General features: G+C 46.7%; 1 protein-coding gene across 1 annotated transcript in view; it reads left to right on the top strand.

Moving 5' to 3' along the window:
- Positions 1-25,055, top strand: part of LOC139237858 (uncharacterized) — a 198,024-nt gene that overhangs the window by 164,534 nt on the left and 8,435 nt on the right. The window contains exons 15-17 of the mRNA XM_070867083.1: positions 4,196-4,267; positions 11,964-12,038; positions 24,894-24,968. Of these exons, the coding sequence (XP_070723184.1) occupies positions 4,196-4,267; positions 11,964-12,038; positions 24,894-24,968 (222 nt within the window). The remainder of the gene's footprint in view (positions 1-4,195; positions 4,268-11,963; positions 12,039-24,893; positions 24,969-25,055) is intronic.

The raw sequence follows: 25,055 nt of genomic DNA, 5'->3' as shown, positions 1-25,055 counted from the left end.
AAATATTTTATTTATTAATTGATTTTTTTATTTTTTTTATTTTAAATTTTTTAATTTTTGATTTTTTGATTGATTGATTTATTTATCATTTTTATTGATGATAGCTCTTTACTGGTAAAAGTGAAGTGTTTAATGCTTTGGAAAATTCCCTAACTTCCCTCTAACTTCCTTACCCCCCCCCGCCCCCCCCCCGCTCCCACCTTCTCTCGCTCTCTGCGCCTAATTCTGAATGTATGCAAGGTTTTTCTGAGCGTACAAAAGTCAACACTTACTCCGTTCTAAGTTAGTTAGGAGCAACTTTTCGATGCCTAAACTTGCAAAACAGGCATTAGTGGCTGGTAACGCCCCCTTTTGAAAAAAAAACTGAACGGAAACTAAACTAAACTAACTCACTAGAACTGGAGCAAATTAAATGCCGAGAATTGCGCTTTCTAAGATATTCCAAACTAAACTAGTTGCTCCAAAGAAATAGGAGCAACTCCACCCGAAACTTGGGCCCTAAGAATGTTACAAGTATTCGGGATCTTTATATTTCCCTAGTTATAGGAAGAAGTAAACGTGTATGTTACTGGGTATTTGTAAACCCGTGCTGTCCCGGGGGGGCGGGGGGAGTAGGGCGCTGATGGTTTTACGTCTCTGCTAACTTCTTATTTTATTTATATAATTAATTCATTTTTATTTAAATGTTTATTTTTACTTTTAATTTGTAGTTTTAATTAGTTAATTTAGTTTTTTATAGTAGTGCTGAATTTAATCCACTTACCTAACCTAGAGAGCAAAAGAACTGTAATACTCACCAACCAATCACTCCCCACTATCATATGACGTCTCTCTTTGTTTATTAAGTCACCTTTCAGCTCTCTTTAACCGCCATAATGCTGATTTCTTTACTGGGGTCTCGAGTCGTAGGCTTTCCAGCTGATCAGTGGGTCGGTGATGAATTAACTAACACACCGCCAAAGTTAGACATCTATGGGACCTCGAGCCGATTACCAACCGGAGGGTTCGCAAACCGGAGACTTTCGGAATCGCGTAGAAGGAGAGGTGAATTTAGACAATTGACCGAGGATTTTTATAACGAGGAGTCCTGACCTCAGTATGTAGGTCCGATGTCCAAAATTCAGTTTCTTCCCTCGGCGATCCTGTTCGTGACGCCAAAATTGTTAGATCTCTTAATTTTCAGTGAGATGCGAACTCCGTTGATAGATTTAAAGTAACTTTATTCTGGCAGCTACAACAAGCTTTGGCTGAATACCAGCCCTTTGTCCCTCTGAAACACATGCCAAAAAATGGCTGTACTTATCCTGGATCAATTTACAATCGTGACCTCGCCCCCCCCCTTTGACCTTATTGGCTCAATTGATTGTTGTTAGCCCATAATTGGCTCGCTGCCAAAAGTCCTGAAATGTCAAGCGTGAATTATAGCTCAATGCAGTGTGCTAACTCTCACGCAGGCAAAGGTCTGTGTTTTCTCAACTTTGCAGCCTGTTTGAAATCTCAATCAACAAGCTTCCTCACCCTGGGGCTCAGACAATGGGCTCGGAATTGGTGTTCACCAACGCCCACATTCAGCCACTTCCAGCAGGGCCCTCACATGATGCCATTTTCCGATGGGCCTGAAATGGGTGAACACCATGCCCTCCTGTTTCAGCCTTAAACAGAAACAGGCCATTCAGCCTAACTGCTCCGTGCCGGTGTTCATGCTCCACACGAGCCTCCTCCCACTACTCTTCATCTCACCCCATCAGCACATCTTTCTATTCCTTTCTCCCTCATATGTTTATCCAGCCTCCCCTTTAATGCCTCTATACTATTCGATTCAACCACTCCCACATTCTCACCCCTCTCTGGGTAAAGATGTTTCTCCTGAATTCCCCATTGGGTTTATTAGTGACTGTCTGATATTGATGATAGTTCCAGTCTCGCCATAAGTGGAAACATTTTCTGTGTGTCTACCCGATCCAACCCCTCCATAATTGTAAGGCCCTCTCTCAGGTCAGCCCGCGAGGACAGAGCCCCAGCCTGTGCAAATCGGGGTCCACCACCCGATCCAAGACCTCGGGTACAGGTGGGCTGGGCATGAGCCGCACACACCCCACCCACTCATAGCAGAGGGTGAGCGGCCTAACCAGCAGCCTAACCAGCGACTTAACCAGACACTTAACCAGCAGCCTAACCAGCGACTTAACCAGACACTTAACCAGTGGCCTAACCACCAGCCTAACCACCAACTTAACCAGCTATCTAACCAGCAGCCTAACAGCAACCTAACCAGCGACCTAATCACCAGCCTAACCAGCGACTTAACCAGCGGCCTAATCGGCGGCCTAGCCAACAACCTAACCAGCAGCCTGACCAGTGATCTAACCAGCAACCTAACCACCAGCCTAACCAGCCACCTAACCAGCCACCTAACCAGCAACCTAACCAGCAGCCTAACTAGCAGCCTAACCAGCCACCTAACCAGCCACCTAACTGGCCACCTAACCACCAACCACCTAACCAGCCACCTAACCAGCAACCTAACCAGCCACCTAACCAGCCACCTAACCAGCAACCTAACCACCAGCCTAACCAGCCAACTAACCAGCCACCTAACCAGCCTAACCAGCGGTCTAATCCCGGCCCGGAGGTCCGCCTGATTGACAGGTTTGTCTCCCAGTTGGGCGGGAGCACTGCGGAGCAGGCCGCAGCCCCAGGTCAGCCTGTGCCAGCTGTGGCAGCACCCTCGCCTCCGAGTCACAAGGTTGTGGGTTCAAGTCCCACTCCAGAGAGGTGAGCAGAAAACTGTAGGCTGTCACTCCAGTGCACACATGTCTGGAAGCAACTTTAATATTTTAAATGGCACAAAAGTCTGGAAGCAACTTTAATATTTTAAATGGCACAAAAAGGACTGAAAGATCAGCTAGACCATTGTCCGTGGAGCAGGGAAACTGCAGCCAAGTATCACCAGAGACTTGAGCGCATACATCCAGGCTGACACTCCAGTGCAGGGCTGAGCAAGTGCTGCACTGTCAGAGGTGCCGTCTCTCAGAGGAGAGATTAAACCGAGGCCCCGTCTGCTCCCTCAGGTGGATGTAGAAGATCACATGGCACCTGGCCAATATTTATCTCTCAACCAACATAACAAAACAGATTATCTGGTCATTATCACATTGCTGTTTGTGGGAGCTTGCTGTGCTGCATTAGCCACATTACAACAGTGCCTACACTCGAAAGGTACTTCATTGGCTGTAAAGCGCTTTGGACCATCCAGTGGTTGTGAAAGGAGGTTTATAAATGCAAGTCTTTCTGTTTCTTGCTTTCAAGCGGTCTTTGGATGAGGGGGTTTGATGGGGGTCCAGATCCCAGGGAAGGAGGTAGGCTTGGGGGTTTGGGGGACACACCCCTGCTCCCCCGGCCTAGAAGCAGTGCTGTAAGGGCATGTACCTTCTCCCGAAGCTGACTTCCCCTCACCTTGAGCTGCCAGGTTTCCTGAGGCCTGGAAACTCCGACCGACCAGGGAGCGGGTCAAACCAACATTTTAAATGCCAGCCCGCCTCCTGGGAGCGGGTTGCCTGCCCGTTAAACCCCGGTGTGGTGGGTCGATGTTTAGATTTTTTCAGTTTTTGCATCTCCCTCCGATTACCCCTGTGATGAGGCCTAGAGGAGCAGGCTTGGGCTGCCTGACTCCACAACAGCACTGTGGCCCCCCTGCCCACCCATGCCCGACACCTTTCCTGGATTGACCTCTCCTCTCCAGCCCCTGAGCTGCTCGCTGTAACCACCTCCCGACACCAGCCCAGCTCATCGCTTTTTGCTAACTTAAGCAAACTAATTAAAAAAGCTTTGGCGACTAACTTTTGGGGCGGAGGCGGTGGACAGAGTGTTTTGTCCACGATGCTGTTGGTGTGGGAGAAGGCTCGATGGACCAGAGGCCTGCTCCAGCTCGGCAATCTCGTCTGTTCCTAAATGTATTTAATACACAGCAAGAGTTCACAGTTGTTCAGTGACTCACTGCTGCAATTAATATTTTATGTCCATGCTATACATTTGTTAACCATTGCCATCATAGATCACGACACAACCTCGATGTAGTATATTTGTTGTGATTGCAAATTTCGATAAGTTCTCAAAACAGATGTTAAAAGATGGTCGCCGTGATCTCACAATCCGAACACTGTCACAAGGGCCTAACGTTTGTTCCCACTTCCAGTTACGAGGATGTCGGAGGAAGCGAGGAGCTCACACGATGATATCAGGACTGAACTTTCACAGTTGAAGAATGGTGAGTAAGGAGCTGCCAATTCTGAGCTCTTCTTAACATTTTTTTAACCAAGTGGAGGAAGAGCATCCAGGAGGGCGCTGAGCACCTCGAGTCTCGTCGCCGAGAGCACGCAGAAACCAAGCGCAGGCAGCGGAAGGAGCGTGCGGCAAACCAGACTCCCCACCCAGCCTTTCCTCCAACCACTGTCTGTCCCACCTGTGACAGAGACTGTAATTCCCGTATTGGACTGTTCAGTCACCTGAGAACTCACTTTTAGAGTGGAAGCAAGTCTTCCTCGATTTCGAGGGACTGCCTATGATGTTCTTAACATCTAGTCCTAAGGTAGGATTGGTAGGGATCTGTGGACAGGTTTCCATCACCTTCTCCTCCAGGAGATACATTCCAATAGGGAACCGAAATTAATGAGATAATTGCAACAAAATGTGGGCTGACGGGTGGTCCTGAAAGAACATAAGAACATAAGAAATAGGAACAGGAGTAGGCCGTACGGCCCCTCGAGCCTGCTCCGCCGTTCAATAAGATCATGGCTGATCTGATCATGGACTCAGCTCCACTTCCCTGCCCGCTCCCCATAACCCCTTATCCCCTTATCGTTTATGTGATATATTCACAGAGCATAGCACATACACAGCTTTCTAACATGGCAGGCAGCTCTCTCGGAAGTCACTGGAACCTGCTGCTTCTGTTTAATTATTAACTCTGCAGTTGCAGTACACAATACATCCACATCTACCGTGTGGGGCTACAAACATCACAAGCTCACAGACATTACACTTCTCCCTCCTTAATGAAGAAGTTATTATAACAACATCATACATAACTTACATGTTTATACATAATACAGGATATAGACTTATTTTTTCCATATTTACAAATTTAACTTTACCACTTGTTTTCTGTTTCGAAGAGGATACCTTTGCTCTCGAACAGAACCTTCCAAACATGGTGTCGAATCTAAACTCCTTCGAGGCTCAACCTGAGGAATGTTTTCCTTGATTTTCATTTGAACTCACTTTAACTTCAGGCTGATTGTTTTCCTGACTCGCACCCAGATTTTATTCTGATTCTCTCCTGGATTTGTTTCCAGTACATTGGATGTAGGATTTGCTACTGGTATATCAAAACTATCTGATGAATCAGAAATAATTGAATCATTCCCACCTTCAACTCCTTCCATGTCTGTAGGTAAAATATGATCAATATGAACAAACCTAACCTGTCCATTATCAAACATCTTTACCAAACATGTGCGAGGAACACATCTTCACCACTCTTCCTAGTAATTACTTTACCCATTTATGATGATTGTTTTTCACTCTCACATTCTGGTTTAATTTCACACTTCTCTCTTTTACTCTACCTCTATCATGATTCTCTTTTTGTCTTAATTGTGTCCCTTCTACGGACTGTGCCAAATTTGGTTTTAACAACGAGAATCTGGCTCGTGGCTGTCGTTTGAGTTGTGTGAGGAGTATTATGATGTGTAATTAGAAAATTAGCCAATTTGTGATCCAATGACAACTGTCGTTTCTTTGGATTTGGATCTAACATTTGTTTTATGAGGGCACGTTTTACAATTTGTACAGTGCGCTCTGCTGCACCATTCGAAGCAGGATGGTATGGTGGAACCTTGGTATGTTTCACACCATTTTTGCTCGTGAATTGTGCAAATTCTTCGGAATGAAATTGTGGTCCATTATCCGAAACAATTTCTTCAGGGAGGCCAAATGAAGAAAATAACCTTCGTAAAATGTCCAATGTTTTACTTGTTGTTATTTTCCACATTGAGAACACCTCAACCCACTTTGAATGGCTATTAATCACAATAGACAATTGTTGTCCTTCTAACACTGCAAAATCAATATGTAGCCTTTGCCACACTCTGGGAGGCCATTTCCATGGCTGTAATGGAACTGATGGTGGTTGCTTGCTTACCGATTGACATGTCATACACTGACTCATGATGTATTCTATATCTTTATCAAGACCTGACCACCATAAATAACTGCGTGCAAAACTCTTGGTCAAACACATTCCCAGGTGCTGGTCATGGAGATCTCCTAATAATTTGGACTTGAATTTATTTGGTATAACCACTCTTGCACCCCACATGATACAATCTTTATCCACTGATAATTCATTCCTTCGAATGAAGAATGGATGTGTATCTTTGTCTGTTACCTGGTTTGGCCATCCATTTGCAATATAATAATACACCTTTGACATCACTGGGTCACGTTTGGTTGCTCTACCAATCGCTTCAGCTGTGACTGGCAGTTCATCAATGTATGAAAAATAAAACATTTCTTCCCTATCGGGTGTAACTTGTGATGGGGAAGGCAATTTAGACATTGCATCAGCATTACTGTGATCAGCTAATCGTCTGTATTGAATATCATATGTGTATGCTGACAAAATCAAAGCCCATTTCTGCATTCGGGCTGCAGCTAATGTTGGAACTGGGGTCTTTGGATGGAGGATTGCTGTTAGGGGCTGATGGTCCGTAACGATGGTAAACTTACGACCATACAAGTATTTGTGAAACTTCTTGACCCCAAAAATTAATGCCAAAGCTTCCCTTTCAATTTGTGCATAATTACTCTCACTGGCACTGAGAGTGCGTGAAGCAAAAACAATTGATCTCTCCTCCCCACTATTTGATACATGAGAGATTACTGCCCCAACTCCATACGGAGAGGCATCACATGCTAGCTTAATCTCCTTAGATATGTCATAGTGAACTAACATGGTGCTCTCTACCAATTTGCTTTTACACTCCCTGAATGCTATATCGCATTCTTTTGACCACTTCCAATGGACCTGTTTTTTCAAAAGTTTATTTAGTGGATTTAATACTGTAGCCAAATTTATCTTCCCAAAAGGATCTTCCCATAATAGTTCAAAAGACCCAAAAATGAACGAATTTCAGTGACATTCCTGGGAGTGGGTGCATTTCTAATTGCATCCTGTTTTCCCATCGTTGGATGTAAACCATCTTTGTCTACTCTGTACCCTAAGTACTCCACTGAGTTTTTAAATAACTCACACTTATGAGCATACACTCGTACTCTGTGCTTCTCTAGCCGTTTGAGAACTTCATTCAATATGTTATTATGAATTTGCCTATTTGGTGCTGAAATTAATATATCATCCAAATAACATACTACCCCTTCAATATCTTGCAAAATCTGGTTCATCACCCCTTGGAATATGGCAAGGGTGGAAGACACTTCAAACGGTAGCCATTAAATTGATATAGGCCGAGATGAGTATTTATAGTCAAACATGACTTGGACTCCTCATCTAGTTCAAGCTGTAAGTAGGCATTCGTAAGATCCAGTTTTGAGAAGATCCGACCACCTGTCAGTGTTGTGAACAAATCTTCTATATTCGGCAATGTATTGGGGAGATTACCCTCTAGAACCTGGTTTACGGTTACTTTATAATCACCACACAATCTTACCTTACCATCAGACTTAGGTACAACAACAATGGGTGTAGCCCAATTACATCGATCTATCTTAAAAATAATGTTCTCAGTCTCTAGTCTTTTGAGTTCTTGCTCAACTTTCTCCTTGGGTCCATATGGTACGAAACATGGCTCGCGGTAAACCGATCTAGCGTCCTTCTGTACCCTGACACTTGCCTTGAAGCCTTGGATCGGACTGCCCTTTTCGCAGAACACCTTCGGATACTTCTTGATAACATCATCCGTTGATGAAAATCTCGTTTCCACACAGAAAATCTCACTCCAATCCAGCTTCAGTGATCCCAACCAATTTCTTCCTGGTAAGGCAGGCTAGTCTCCTTTCACTACTATTGGAGGCAAGCTCTGATATTGATCCTTGTATTTCACCAGTACGGTGATACGACCTACCACAGGAATTTTCTCTCCCGAGTAGCCCCGCAGCTCTATCTTGGATTTCTCTAATGGGAAATCATGCAATTTGTCGAGGTATAGTGACTCCGGTACGACACTCACGGATGCACCCGTGTCGAATTCCATTGGTATCTTGAATCCCGCAACATCTATGTGGATTTTGATACTTTCCAAATCGCTGTCCATTAACTTCATGCTCCTAATGACATGTAACTCTAACATCTCCTTGTCCTTGTTATGTAGTCTCTGGGGATTTCTAATCATATATTTGAACTCTGGACTCATAGCTTTAAAAGCTGGTTTACCCTTCAGTCGGCATGCCTTCGCAAGATGCCCAGTCTTTCTGCAGAAGAAACACTCTGCCTTCACATATGGACAACTTTGAGCAATGTGTTGTCCCAGGCACCTATAGCATGAATTCGACGCACTGTTAGAATTTCCAGTTTCTGAGACTTTGGGGTCCCACCGCCTTTTACTTGCAGGCAATTCACCTCGATTGACTGACGACCGTAATTATTATGCAATTCTCGGAAATACTGGTCGGCTATGCCCATCGACCTCGCTGTCTGATTAGCAAGCTCAAACGTTAAGTCATCCGTCATCAATAACTTCCTTCTGATCGCATTATTTTTCACCCCACAAACAAAATGATGCTCGGTTTTGAAAGTTTTCAAAGTTACAGGGAATAGATAGCTTTTTTAATGCTACAATGTAATCATTGATACTTTCATTAGCCTTTTGATTTCATATACCAATACGATAGCTTTCAGCAATTTCTAACAGTTTGGGGTTATAGTGCTGCTCCAGCTTCGTTAAAATCTCTTAGAAACATAGAAACATAGAAAATAGGTGCAGGAGTTGGCCATTCGGCCCTTCTAGCTTGCACCGCCATTCAATGAGTTCATGGCTGAACATGCAACTTCAGTACCCCATTCCTGATTTCTCACCATACCCCTTGATCCCCCCCAGTAGTAAGGACTACATCTAACTCCCTTTTGAATATATTTAGTGAATTGGCCTCAACAACTTTCTGTGGTAGAGAATTCCACAGGTTCACCACTCTCTGGGTGAAGAAGTTTCTCCTCATCTCGGTCCTAAATGGCTTACCTCTTATCCTCAGACTGTGACCCTTGGTTCTGGACTTCCCCAACATTGGGAACATTCTTCCTGCATCTAACCTGTCTAAACCCATCAGAATTTTAAACGTTTCTGAGAGATCCCCTCTCATTCTTCTGAACTCCAGTGAATACAAGCCCAGTTGATCCAGTCTTTCTTGATAGGTCAGTACCGCCATCCCGGGAATCAGTCTGGTGAATCTTTGCTGCACTCCCTCAATAGCAAGAATGTCCTTCCTCAAGTTAGGAGAACAAAACTGTGCACAATACTCCAGGTGTGGCCTCACCAAGGCCCTGTACAACTGTAGTAACACCTCCCTGCCCGTGTACTCAAATCCCCTCGCTATGAAGGCCAACATGCCATTTGCTTTCTTAACCGCCTGCTGTACCTGCATGCCAACCTTCAATGACTGATGTACCATGACACCCAGGTCTCGTTGCACTTCCCCTTTTCCGAATCTGTCACCATTCAGATGATAGTCTGTCTCTCTGTTTTTACCACCAAAGTGGATAACCTCACATTTATCCACATTATACTTCATCTGCCACGCATTTGCCCACTCACCTAACCTATCCAAATCACTCTGCAGCCTCATAGCATCCTCCTCGCAGCTCACACTGCCACCCAACTTAGTGTCACCCGCAAATTTGGAGATACTACATTTAATCCCCACGTCTAAATCATTAATGTACAATGTAAACAGCTGGGACCCCAGCACAGAACCTTGCGGTACCCCACTAGTCACTGCCTGCCATTCTGAAAAGTACCCATTTACTCCTGCTCTTTGCTTCCTGTCTGCCAACCAGTTCTCAATCCACGTCAGCACACTACCCCCAGTCCCATGTGCTTTAACTTTGCACATTAATCTCTTGTGTGGGACCTTGTCAAAAGCCTTCTGAAAGTCCAAATACACCACATCATAGAAAACATAGAAACATAGAAAATAGGTGCAGGAGTAGGCCATTCGGCCCTTCTAGCCTGCACTGCCATTCAATGAGTTCATGGCTGAACATCAACTGGTTTTCCCTTGTCCACTCTACTGGAAACATCCTCAAAAAATTCCAGAAGATTTTTCAAGCATGATTTTCCTTTTACAAATCCATGCTGACTTAAACCTATCATGTCACCTCTTTCCAAATGCGCTTCTATGACATCCTTAATAATTGATTCCATCATTTTACCCACTACTGATGTCAGGCTGACTAGTCTATAATTCCCTGTTTTCTCTCTCCCTCCTTTTTTAAAAAGTGGGGTTACATTGGCTACCCTCCACTCCATAGGAACTGATCCAGAATGTTGAAAAATGACTGTCAATGCATCCGCTATTTCCAAGGCCACCTCCTTAAGTACTCTGGGATGCAGTCCATCGGCCTTCAATCCCATCAATTTCCCCAACACAATTTCCCAACTAATAAGGATTTCTCTCAGTTCCTCCTTCTTATTAGACCCTCTGACCCTTTTTATATCCGGAAGGTTGTTTGTGTCCTTCTTAGTGAATACCGAACCAAAGTACTTATTCAATTGGTCTGCCATTTCTTTGTTCCCCGTTATGACTTCCCCTGATTCTGACTGCAGAGGACCTACGTTTGTCTTTACTAACCTTTTTTTCTTTACATATCTATAGAAACTTGAAGTATTGTGTCCTTTGGCTCGTCAGGCACAAACAGATTTACCAGAGTTTCATACATTTCAGGTCCAGCTGCAGATAAGAAAATAGCTCGCTTCTGTTCCAATATCGCCTGATTCCGGACTGCGTTCTCTGGAACTTTGATTATGTTATTTGCAGTGAAATATATTTCTAGCCGGTCCACATATGCTTTAAACCTTTTCTGGTCACGTTTATATTCACCCAAATGTCCCATTACACCTGCGGGTGCTGCCATTTTAATTTCTAGCTGTTCACACCTTGTGCTGTATTTTATCTCGGATTTTGTAGCTTTTTCCAAAGACAGAGAAGGTCCCAAAGTTTCTCTGTCGGCTGGCTGAATCCTTCCCCAACAAAATTTCAGCTTTAAATCATCCAAAAAATCCCATCTTGCCGCCAAATGTGATATATTCACAGAGCACAAGCACATACAGCTTCCTAACATGGCAGGCAACTCTCGGAAGTCACCGGAACCTGCTGCTTCTGTTTAATTATTAACTCTGTAGTTGCAGTACACAATATGTCCACATCCACAGTGTCGAGCTACAAACATTACAAGCTCACAGACATTACAGTTTAAGAAACTGTCTATTTCTGTATTAAATTTATTCAATGTCCCAGCTTCCACAGCTCTCTGAGGCAGCGAATTCCACAGATTTACAACCCTCTGAGAGAAGAAATTTCTCCTCATCTCTGTTTTACATGGGCGGCCCCTTATTCTAAAACCGAAACTGCACGCAGTGTTCCAGGTGTGGCCTCACCAATACCCTGTATAACTGTAGCAAGACTTCCCTGCTTTTATACTCCATCCTCTTTGCAGTAAAGGCCAAGATTCCATGTTTACAGCTTCATCAGAAAGACGGTCGGGAGAAATTCTTTCCCAAGAGCACTGACATGTTGAGATCGGAGGGAATCTTTCCGCCCCATGAACTGGGGTGGTGACTGACAATTGCTTGGTTTAAGGCCCATTGTGACACCTGGCTCAAAATATTCTAAAACATATCGCCGGAGGTAGAATATATTTTGATGAAGTTAAAGCTTTGCTTCCCTTTCAGTTACACAGATATTCAGCGACGTAAGGACCTACCAGGCTGCCCTGCAGACAGATCTCGCACAGGTGAAAAATAAGAGTAAGTGTTGCCTCTCTGTGCCGACTCTGTGTGTGGTAGCTGTTAGTTGACTCCACTCTGAGCCAGTACCTCTGGTGCTAACCGCTCGGTGATCACAGAGAGCTGCTAACCTTAACTTTGTTGAGAAAAGGTGTCCCCCTAACCCTTACAGCAGATGTCACTTCTCTTCCCATCTCGTCACTGCTCCCGGCCCCCCATCACCACCACTTCCACTTAGCAGATCTCCCACAAAGAAAGCTCACTCACTTTTCTCAAATCCAGCCCACAATATTTGGCTGCAAGTGGTTCACATTACAGCCCAGTCCTGCAAAGAGTCAGAGTTTGCGTGTGTTGAGGCCACAGGCTTGCCCGCGGGGAAGCATCATAACCCATTGCGGCTGTACATTGCGCCAACCTGCAGCAGGGTGACCAGATGTCGCCCTCCTGTCTGCCAATCCCGCCTTCTGAGCCCACCTCGAGCAATGGCCCAGAAATCCCGGTTTCTCCTTCCCGCGGGCATTCAAATGGATTTTAGAAAAAAGATGCACACCTAACTGAAGCTGCTGCTCCCACGCAAGATCCCGGTCCTGAGGCCTCCCCTGACTGCGCATCGCAGAGCAGGCATGTCGGGACATGCGCAGGGCTGGAGCTGCAGTCACATGGCTTTGGGCAGCCAATCAGGTAAAGTATATTCTCATTCATAATAATGGCAACTCCGCAAGTTGGAGCTCCCATTATTATAAATGAGAAACACCCCCCTCAACACTAATAACCAATAATAAAAGATAGAAAAACTGCACAACATATTTTTATTAATTTAAATTAAAGTTATTTATGTATTTAAAAAATCTATATTTTTCCGATTTTTAAGAAAAGTTTTCTTAATTATGGTTTAAAATAAACTGACCGTAGAGCGCATGGTTTTTAATAATATGTGTTTTAAAAATGTTATTTTACAATGTTTTTGTGTTTTTGAAAACTCTTGCGCCTGTAAAAGTCGGCTATGCCCCTGCTTTTATCAGGCACAAGAGTTTTGAGGATATTTGCCGGGCAAGATATGGGTAAATCACGCAACCTTGCCCTTGCAAATGTCCTGGCTCCTGATATGCACGCGATCTGTCAAGCCTGAAACTTGACAGATCGGAAAAGCCGGTTTTCAGCTCCATGCGCATTGTGTGCTGAAAACCGGCTTTTCCAATGCCTTTCCGGGTCCATAGAAACTCAGTACGCGATTTCCAGGCCAGTGATTCTGCGATCTATGCTCCCAGACCACCAGACAGGGACATGGGATGCAGAATCGAGCCAATCTCCCCTCACATGTACCTTCCCCACGGACAATGCACGATTGCAGAATCACTCCTTATATTTCTGAATGGCTTCAATTGTGTCGGTGTGGCAGTTTAGAAAAGACAGTTCTTGGTTCTGTTACCTCACTGGTTGATAAATCCTAAACCACAACATCAAGATCATAGAATCATAGAAATGTTCTCCTCAGAGCAGAGAAGGTCAAGGGGAGAATTATTAGAGTTTTTCTAATTATGAGAGCTTTTGTTCGAGAGAATCTGTTTCCAGTGGTCGGAGCGTTGGTAACCAGAGTGCACAGATTTAAGATCATTGGCAAAAAAGCCAGAGGTGGATGAGAAGGAAGAATTGTGTTTTTATGCGGCGAGTTGTTGTGATCGGGAACGCGCTGCCTGAAAGGGCAGTGGGAGCAGATTCAATAGTAACTTTCAAAAGGGAGTTGGATAAACACTTGAAGGGGGAAAATTTACAGGGTTTTGAAGAGAGAAAACGGGACAAATTAGATAGCTCTTACAAAGAGCCAACACAGATACGATGGGCCGAATGACCTCCTTTGTGCTGTAAGTTTCTATGATCTGATAGTATCAGCAGCTCTCTGCACTGTATACCAGTCAGTTTAATAGACCCCAACAATATCAGTAAATAATTTCACTATGTAAAAGCTATTTCCAAAATAATGTCAATATAGAAAACCTATTTCCAAAATAACTTGATAATAACTACTTTATGTACCCTGATCTAATATTCTGAGTAGAATTATCTTTAAACTAACTCTCTAACTAACTCACAACTATTTAGCTCCCTCTTTTCTGCTGCCTCCACCCTTCCGCCGATCTTTAAAATGGCGGCCGTAGTGCCCATTTCCTTCTGTTAAGCCCAGTCAAAGCAACTATTTCGCAGCACTCTTTTGGGCCTTGCACCGGCCCAGCGAAGTGCATGCTAGGTGCCGAAACTTGGGGTGGGCCTTGTGTGGGCGATCATTTCGGTGATCAGAGTGGAAACTTGGGCACCTGTTTTTCCGGCGATTTTTCTGGCCTAGTTTCCACTTTTTGCTCAAAATGGGCGATAGAGGTCCGTTTTGGGCGATAGATGGGCCTTAGATGGGCGATGTGAAGTAGAAAGTCTAGTCTATATATATATACTTAAATATAATGGGCACCATGGGAGGTACCCAGAGAGGCAATATCCTGGACACATCTCAAGGAAGATATCATAAGTAGAAACATTACTCTGTAGCCATAACCTGCAACTCATGAATCTTCGTCCCATCCACAACTGATGCCAGGTTCCATGCCACTGATATTGATCAAGCATCTACCAGGAGGTCGAAGGTCATCGGACCGTCCCATTGATGGAGGAGATGTGAAACCTGGGCCAGGGCCTGGGGATGTGGGGAGTTCCCAGTGGCCTTTGTTGGGGACAGAGTCCCCATCTGCCCCAAACAAGACCATTAACGCAGGGAGGGGTTGGGACCAGGGCCTCCCCGAGGCCAGGACCTCCCATGTTCTCCAGCCTCGGACAGAAAGGTCAGGGAGTAATCAACCGGGACTCCCGGAAGAAGAGGAACGATGGTTGTGGGGCCCACCTTGGGGGAGGGGGTCTCGCGCTGGGATGCAGCCTTGGAACCCCCAATGGTTTATGTTGATGAAATGATTATTTTAGCCACTTTCCAAGGGCGGCTGGTGTTGGCTCAACTCTCCTGTGGGGAAAGGGCACCACTGTGGCCGTGGATCGCAAACTCTTCGTGCAACCTACAAGCACCTCAAATGGCACAGAGACCTCCTGGATCGCACTCCATGTAGTTTCAGGGGCCAGATCCTGTGCCTTGTTATGAGAAGACGACTGTACCGTGAACTATGGGTCATTATCATTCGTAGATCCTGATCTTGGTCCTCAACGTAATGCTGGTGGTCAACCAAGCTCACCGCACTCCCATGTTGGAGACCAGTTGCCCAGCCCCCACCAAATCCACCATGCACCCACCCAGGAGGGCCATGGATCTGTGAGTGGGAGATTGGTGTCATGAGCTCTCGAATCATGCTCCACAGGCTACAAGAACAAACCCAATCCAATGGCTTCCTTGGCGAAGGTGGGCAGTCCCTCTGCACCACCCCCCCACCCCCGCCACTCCACATAACCCCAACTAACTCCATGTGGCCCACGCACCAAACATCCCAGTCCAGAACATAATAAGAACATAACAACATAAGAAATAGAGGTAGGAGTCGCCCATTTGCCCCTCAAGCCTGCTCCACCATTCAATAAGATCATGGCTGATCTGAGTTTGGGCTCAGATCCACATCCCTGTCTGCTCCCCATAACCCTTTACTCCCTTATCGTTCAAAAATCTGTCTATCTCCACCTTAAATATATTCAATGACTCAGCCTCCACAGCTCTCTGGGGCAGAGAGTTCCACAGATTTACAACTCTCTGAGAGAAGAAATTCCTCCTCATCTCAGTTTTAAATGAGCGGCCCCTAATTCTGAAACTATGCCCCTTAGTTCTAGATTCCCCCACGAGGGGAAACATCCTCTCTGCAGCTACCTTCATTAAGATCACCTCTCATTCTTCTAAACTCCAATGAGTATAGGCCCAACCTACTCAAGCTTTCTTCATAAGTCAACCCCTTCATCTCAGGAATCAACCTAGTGAACCTTCTCTGAACTACCTCCAATGCAAGTATATCCCTCCTTAAATAAGGAGACCAAAACTATACAGAGTACTCTAGGTGTGGCCTCACCAATACCCTGTACAGTTGCAGCAGGACTTCTCTGCTTTTATACTCTATCCCCCTTGCAATAAAGGCCAACATTCCATTTGCTTTCCTGATTACTTGCTGTACCTGCATACTAACTTTTTGTATTTCATGTACAAGGATCCCCAGGTCCCTCTGTTTGCATCAATTTGTAATTTCTCTCCATTTAAATGATTTTTTCCTGCCAAAGTGGATAACCTCACATTTTCCCACATTATACTCCATCTGCCAAATGTTTGCCCACTCACTTAGCCTGTCTATATCCCTTTGCAGATTTTTTGTATCCTCCTCACAATTTGCTTTCCCACCCATCTTTGTATCATCAGCAAACTTGGCTACATTACACTCGATCCCTTCATCCAAGCCACTAATATAGATTGTAAATAGTTGAGGACCCAGCATCGATCCCTGCGGCACCCCACTAGTTACTGTTTGCCAACTGGAAAATGATCCATTTATCCTGACTCTCAGTTTTCTGTTAGTTAGCCAATCCGCCATCCATGCTAATTTATTATCTACAACCCTGTGAGCTTTTATCTTGTTCAGTAATCTTTTATGTGGCACCTTAGCAAATACCTTCTGGAGGTCAATACAAGTGCAACACATCCACTGGTTCCCCCTTATCTACCCTGCTCAGTACATCCTCAAAGACTTCCAGAAAATTTGTCAAACATGATTTCCCTTTCATAAAACCATGCTGACTCTGCTTGACTGAATTATGATTTCGAAATGTCCTTAATAATGGAGTCCAGCATTTCTGAACGACAGATGTTAGGCCTGTAATAACATTCATTGTTGTTTAAAAAGGGAGAAAGGGATAGACCGAGTAATTACAGGCCAGTCAGCCTAACCTTGGTGGTAGGAAAATTATTGGAGAAAATTCTGAGGGGCAGGATAAATCTTCATTTAGAATGACACGGATTAATCAAGGACAGTCAGCATGGATTTGTTAAGGGAAGGTCGTGTTTGACGAACCTGGTTGAATTTTTCGAGGAGATAACCTGGAGGGTCGATGAGGGTAATGTGTACTGTCATGTATGCAACCACAATGTAACACCACTGTATTACTGTATACACTCAACCTAGATGCACACCTTGACCACAAGGGGTGCACTTGTGGGAGACTGCCCCATACCTGATCACCCAGGTAAGTAAAGGGAGGTCCCACGCAGGGTCTGTTTTGTCTGGAGTCCTGTGAATAAAGAGTTGAGGTTATAGAGTGACCTTGTTCCCAGAATGTGTCTCGTGTGGTTTCATACTGTAGAGTAAGGACTTTACATTGGCGACGAGAAACAGGAATTCACGACCCACGAGAATGGCCACCGGTAGCACAGAGGAACGGTACTGCGTTGGGGAAGACTGGGATGATTTTATTGAGAGGCTTCAGCAAAGCTTCATTATGAAAGAATGGCTGGGGGATGCAGCGGCTGACAAGCGCAGGACTAATCTTTTGACCAGCTGCGGACCAAAGACTTACGCGCTCATGAAGGACTTACTAGCACCCGAAAAGCCGGTGGACAAAACCTTTGAGGACCTTAGCAAATTGATCGGGGAGCACCTCAAACCGGCGACTAGCGTACACATGGCCCGACACAGATTCTACACCCACCGACGTCGTGAAGGACAGAGCATACCAGACTTTGTAGCGGACCTCCGGCATTTGGCCAACCTCTGTAAGTTCACAGACGCCTGCAGGGGGGAGATGCTAAGGGACTTATTTATCGAGGGAATCGGTCATGTGGGAATTTTACGCAAATTAATTGAGACAGAGGATTTGACCTTGGAAGTGGCGGCGTTGATAGCTCAAACTTTCATGGCGGGGGAGGAAGAGACAAAAATAATATACGCGCGCAATTCTGCCTCTAATGCAGCGATGGATCAGGGAGTCAATATCATCAATGCGACTCAGAGCCCCGCAGGCAGGCAGGGGCAGTCCTACACTCCCCAGGCAGCAATAGACCCCAGAATTGGACTTCAACAGAGACAATGGCAGGCTGAACGGACAGTTGCGCCATCACAGTGGACAATGCAGATCGGGATGGGGCCATTGACACCCAGTAATAAGGTACTTAGGAGCAGTCAAAGGGACAGTCAGCGCGGAATGCCTGGCCATAGTCCCTTTATTCCCAACAATGAAAACTTTAACTCATGCTGGAGGTGTGGGGGAAAACACTCAGCTAGATCTTGCAGATTTCAACAGTTTGTCTGCAGGAACTGCAATCTCAGTGGCCACTTAGCTAGAATGTGCAGGAGGCGGATGGACCAGAAGAGGGTTCTTTGAGGCAGGATGACTTTTGGGGCAAATCGATGGACGCCGAGGTTCAGCGGGTCCATGTGGCGAATATTCACAGTTCATACACCAAAACGCCACCAATGATGATGAGGGTTTTATTAAATGGTATCCCAGTACGCATGGAGCTGGACACAGGGGCCAGCCAGTCACTCATGGACGTTCAGCAATTTGAGAAGCTATGGCCACTTAAAGCCAGTAGACCCAAATTAGCACATATTGAGACACAATTACGGACTTACACTAAAGAAATCATTCTGGTGCTAGGCAGTGCAATGTTGGCTGTCACACACAATGGATTAGTTAATCGGCTGCCAATCTGGATTGTCCCGGGCAATGGTTCCGCACTGTTGGGGAGGAGCTGGTTAGCTGAGATGAACTGGAAATGGGGGGATGTTCACGCAATGTCATCTGTGCAGCGAAGTTCGTGCTCACAAGTCCTACATCAATTCGATTCACTATTCCAACCTGGCATCAGGACTTTCAAAGACACTAAGGTAGTGATACACATCACCCCGGACACCAGGCCAGTGCACCACAAAGTCAGAGCAGTGCCGTATGTGATGCGGGAAAAAATCGAGAGCGAATTGGACCGGCTGTTGAGAGAGGGCATCATCTCGCCTGTTGAATTCAGCGGCTGGGCGAGCCCCATCGTTCCCGTCCTAAAAGCGGATGGCTCGGTCAGGATCTGTGGTGACTACAAGGCCACCATCAATCGGGTGTCCCTATAAGATTAATACCCGCTCCCGAGAGCGGAGGACCTCTTCGCCACGCTGGCAGGCGGCAAGCTGTTCACCAAGTTGGACCTCACTTCAGCCTATATGACCCAGGAACTGGCCGACGAATCTAAACTACTGACCACCATCACCACGCACAAGGGACTGTTAATTTATAACAGGTGCCCATTTGGCATTCGATCAGCCACCGCAATTTTTCAATGAAACATGGAAAGCCTGCTTAAATCCATTCCTGGAACAATCGTATTCCAGGACGACATCCTCATCACAGGTCGAGACACCGAGGAACACCTCCACAACCTGGAGGAGGTGCTACGCCAACTGGACCGGGTAGGCCTGCGACTCAAGAAGTCTAAATGTGTGTTCTTAGCTCCTGAGGTTGAGTTTCTGGGCAGGAGGGTTGCTGCAGATGGGATTCGGCCCACCGAATCCAAAACAGAGGCGATTCGACAAGCACCCAGGCCCTGCAAAACATCGGAGTTGCGTTCATTCCTGGGACTGTTGAACTATTTCAGGAACTTTCTGCCAAACTTGAGCATGTTGCTGGAGCCGCTACACGTGCTCCTGTGTAAGGGTTGCGATTGGTTTTGGGGGTACTGTCAGGAACGGGCTTTCGATCAGGCGTGAAACTTACTTTGTTCAAACAAGTTGTTGACCCTGTACGATCCCTGTAAACAATTGGTTCTGACATGTGATGCATCGTCCTATGGGGTTGGGTGCGTGTTGCAGCAGGGCAATGCTGAGGGTCAACTACAACCTGTGGCTTATGTTTCCAGGTCACTCTCTCAAGCAGATCAGGGATATGGGATGGTCGAGAAGGAAGCTCTTGCATGTGTCTATGGTGTAAAAAAAAAACATCAGTACCTCTTTGGTAGGAAGTTTGAATTAGAGACGGACCACAAGCCATTAACATCCCTGTTATCAGACAGCAAGGACATCAATGCCAACGCATCAGCTCGCATACAGCGATGGGCTCTCACGCTGGCTGCTTACGACTACTCCATCCGGCACCGGTCCAGCACAGAAAATTGCGCTGACGCACTCAGCAGGCTTCCACTGGCCACCACTGAAGGGGCAGTGGAGCAAAGCGCCGAGATGGTCATGGCTGTTGATGCCTTTGACAGCGCAGGCTCCCCCATCACAGCCCGCCAGATCAAAATCTGGACAGAGATCCCCTCCTATCCCTGATTAAGAAATGTATCCTGACTGGGGATTGGGCGCCCGCACACGGAGCATGCCCTGAGGAGGTCAGACCGTTCCACAGACGAATGAATGAGCTCTCCATCCAGGCCGACTGCCTACTATGGGGCAGCCGGGTAGTTATGCCCCAGAAGGGCAGGGAGGCATTCATCAGGAACTCCACAGCGAGCATCCAGTCATTGTGCTGATGAAAGCCATTGCCCAGTCACACGTTTGGTGGCCTGGAATTGATTCAGACCTGGAACACTGTGTTCGCAGGTGCACGACGTGTGCCCAGCTGGGTAATGCCCCCAGGGAGGCCCCACTCAGCCCGTGGCCCTGGCCCACCAGGCCATGGTCACGCATTCATGTAGACTACGTGGGCCAGTTTATGGGAAAGATGTTCTTTATCATGGTAAATGCGTACTCGAAATGGATCGAGTGCATCATTCTGAATTCATGCCCGTCATCCACCACTGTGGAAAGCCTACGTGCGATCTTTGCAACCCATGGCTTGCTGGACATCCTGGTTAGTGATAATGGCCCATGTTTCATAAGCTACAAATTCCAGGAGTTTATGTTGGGCAATGGCATCAACCACGTCAGGACAGCGCCATTCAAGCCGGCCTCCAATGGCCAGGCGGAACGTGCGGTCCAAATCATTAAGCAAGATATGCTCAGGATTCAAGGACCCTCCCTACAATGCCGCCTATTGCTCCTCCTGCTGGCCTATAGATCCTGACCGCACTCGCTCACGGGGGTCCCGCCCGCAGAGCTACTAATGAAACGGACACTCAAAACTCGGTTGTCCCTCAGTCCAGACCGACATAGTTGAGGGCAAGCGGCAGTCCCAAAACAAGTACCATGACCGAACTTCGAGAGGGAGATGTATTGAAATAAATGATCCTGTATTCATCCTCAATCTCGCCATGGGGCCCAAATGGCTTGAGGGCACTGTAATTGACAAAGAGGGGAGTAGGGTCATCGTGGTAAAACTCAACAATGGTCAGATATGCCGTAAGCATCTGGGCCAAGTAAAAAAAAGGTTCAGCACCGACACGGAGGAACCTGAAGAAGACCATGAGATGGAGCTCACACTACCACCAGTGAACGAGCAACAAGAGCAATCAGAAGAATGCACAGTCCCTGCTGTCAGCCCGGACAGGTCGGAATCACCACAGGTAACAGACACTCACGTCAGTGTCCAACAACCAGAGCCCCAACTGCGGCGCTCCACGAGGGAGCATAGACCACCTGAAAGACTAACCCTATGATCCCAATAAGACTTTTGGGGGAAGGTGATGTCATGTATGTAACCACAATGTAACACCACTGTATTACTGTATACACTCAACCTAGATGCACACCTTGACCACAAGGGGTGAACTTGTGGGAGACTGCACCATACCTGATAACCCAATTATATAAAGGGAGGTCCCACGCAGGAGCTGTTTTGTCTGGAGTCCTGTGAATAAAGAGTTAAGGTCATAGAGTGACCTTGTTCCCAGAATGTGCCTCGTGTGGTTTCATACAGTCGAGTAAGGACTTTACACGTACGATGTAGTGTGAATGGACTTTAGCAAAGCATTTGATAAGGTCCTACATGGCAGACTGGTCACGAAGATAAAAGCCCATGGGATCCAGGGCAAAGTGGCAAGTTGGATCCAAAATTGGCTTAGAGGTAGGAAGCAAAGGGTAATGGTTGATGGAAGTTTTTGTGACTGGAAAGATGTTTCCAATGGGGTTCCGCAGGGCTCAGTACTGGGTCCCTTGCTTTTTGTGGTATATATCAATGACTTGGACTTGAATGTACGGGATATGATTAAGAAGTTTTCAGATGATACTAAAATAGGCTGTGTGGTTGATAATATAGAAGAAAGTTGCGGACTGCAGGACGATATCACTGAACTGATCAGGTGAGCAGAACAGTGGCAAATGGAATTCATTTCGGAGATGTGTGAGGTAATGCATTTGGGGAGGGCTAACAAGGCAAGGGAATACACATTAAATGGCGGGACACTGAAGTGTAGAGGATCAAAGGGACCCTGGAGTGCAGGTCCATCGATCCCTGAAGGTAGCAGGCCAGGTAGATAAGGTGATTAAGAAGGCATATAGAATGCTTGCCTTTATTAGCCGAGGCATAGAATATAAGAGCAGGGAGGTTATGCTTGAACTGTATAAAATACTATTTAGACCACAGCTAGAGTACTGCATGCAGTTCTGGTCACCACATTTTTGGAAAGATGTAACTGCACTAGAGAGGATACAGAAGAGATTTCCAAGGATGTTGCCTGGACTGGAGAATTTTGGCTATGAGGAAAGATTGGATTGGGGTTGTTTCCTTTGCAACAGAGGAGGCTGAAGGAAGACCTTATTGAGGTGTATAAAATTATGAGGCGCCTGGATAGAGTGGATAGGAAGGACCTATTTCCCTTAGCAAAGAGGTCAATAACCAGGGAGCATTGATTTAAAATAAATGGTCGGAGGTTTAGAGGGAATTTGAGGAAAAATGTTTTCAGCCAGAGTGGGGTGGGGGTCTGGAACTCACTGCCTGAAATGGTGGTAGAGGCAGAAACCCTCATAGCATTTAAAAAGTACTTGGATGTGCATTTGAAGTGCCGTAACCTACAGGGCTACGGACCAAGAGCTGGAAAGTGGGATTAGGCTGGATCACTATTTGTCGGCCGGCGCAGACACAATGGACTGAATTTCTCTGATTCTATGATTCAGAGCTGTGTTGGCAGGACAGTGTGTCAAATGTCCTCCAACTGGAAGGTACAACTGCGTCACCATGCCAACCACTGGAGAATTCTGGCAGAGCAAACCTTGTGCCAATAGTCCCTACAGTTTGGTGCAACATCCCATTACAAAATGCAGTCAGAAATGTCCTGAAATTCCAGTGAAGGGATCATTTTTCCTTGTTGGGAATGAGAGCCGATAGCAAAGATATCAGCTGAAATAAAAAAAACGTGCAGGCTGATTTCATGATGGGCTTTGAAGGGCTGATTGTATGAAGTTGCCCACAGGATGCCTCACCCACTGGGAGTGCCCATCGAGGGTGCCCATTGGGAGTGCCCATCGAGGGTGTCCACTGGGAGTGCCCATCGAGGGTGCCCCCTGGGAGTGCCCATCGAAGGTGCCCATTGGGAGTGCCGATCGAGGGTGTCCACTGGGAGTGCCCATCGAGGGTGCCCCCTGGGAGTGCCCATCGAAGGTGCCCATTGGGAGTGCCGATCGAGGGTGTCCACTGGGAGTGCCCATCGAAGGTGCCCATTGGGAGTGCCGATCGAGGGTGTCCACTGGGAGTGCCCATCGAGGGTGCCCATTGGGAGTGCCCATCGAGGGTGCCCATTTCAAGTGCCCATCGAGGGTGCCCACTGGGAGTGCCCATCGAGGGTGCCCATTGGGAGTGCCCATCGAGGGTGCCCATTGGGAGTGCCCATCGAGGGTGCCCATTGGGAGTGCCCATCGAGGGTGCCCATTGGGAGTGCCCATCGAGGGTGCCCATTGGGAGTGCCCATCGAGGGTGCCCAATGGGAGTGCCCATCGAGGGTGCCCATTGGGAATGCCCATCAAGGGTGCCCACTGGGAATGCCCATCGAAGGTGCCCATTGGGACTGCCCATTGAGGGTGCCCACTGGGAGTGCCCATCGAGGGTGCCCACTGGGAATGCCCATCGAAGGTGCCCATTGGGACTGCCCATTGAGGGTGCCCACTGGGAGTGCCCATCGAGGGTGCTTTACACAATTCTCCATCCATGTGCCTCCCGGAAAGAGTTACATAAAAATAAGAAAGATCTCCGGCTAAAAATCCGGTACCACCAACAGGGCGGTCAAAACAATCGGCAATTGTCTTTGAACAAGCGTCCCCTGATCCTGTCTCTGTCATTGCCCAGCGCAGCTTCAGGGGGTGAGACCCAATTTAGGGTCCAGAGTGCTAACAGGGTCGCTGTGCACGGTGGTGACGTCAGCATCACTGGCACAGCGGGGCAGGTCGCTATCGGTTACCACCTTCGCTAAACTCCCACCAAATTTAGCGGGAGTTGTGAGCAGCGCCGGGCCCGGCCGCAAATAACCCGAATTACTCCCCCCTTGTTTCCTGTTTTCAGCTCCAATGTTTCTCTGCACTTCTTCAAATTGAAATCCCTTGGCATTGTTGCCTCCCGAAACTATACACACCACACACAGCAAAACAACGAGATCTGTTCAAACACTCTCTGCTGCTGATGAACTGAGTTCATTGGAGTTTATCTAGAACCAGCCTCAAGTTGTGCATCGACGCGCAGTGGGGCAAATCCTTCTCTTGTGTTTCAGTCTAGACGCTCACCAGGGAGGAACGCGTGGAGGGAAATCGGGCGGGGACCACCACACAAGGTAAGGGGCCTGTCCCAAATTCCCACCCATGCACTGAGCTTGGAGGACAAGCAGGTTCCTCCAAAGCACAGGGTCTTCCCCAGCTGTTTATCTGCTCAAGTGGACCTCTAGACCCAAGTGAAAGAGGAGAATTTGCTCCAGTCTATATTATCTGATAACAAAGGTCAACCGCGTGAATTTGCGAAGTTATATCCTGTGTCAAACCTGGTCCGGGGTCTGATGTGTGGTTTTACTATCAGTTACCAGGATGTCCGAGGATGCAAGGAACTCACAGGCTGATTTCAGGATCAAAGTTCCCCAGATGAAGAATAACAGTAAGTGTTAAATAAGAATCAGGAAGATGTACTTGTGCTGGAGACCAGACTGAGTTAATCCTACCTTCTTCCTAAACGTTGCTTCAG

Source organism: Pristiophorus japonicus, chromosome 24 (assembly GCF_044704955.1).
Source record: "Pristiophorus japonicus isolate sPriJap1 chromosome 24, sPriJap1.hap1, whole genome shotgun sequence".
Classification (NCBI taxonomy): Eukaryota; Metazoa; Chordata; class Chondrichthyes; family Pristiophoridae; genus Pristiophorus; species Pristiophorus japonicus.
Note: the sequence above shows the minus strand (reverse complement) of the source record. Positions and strands in the feature narration are given on the sequence as shown.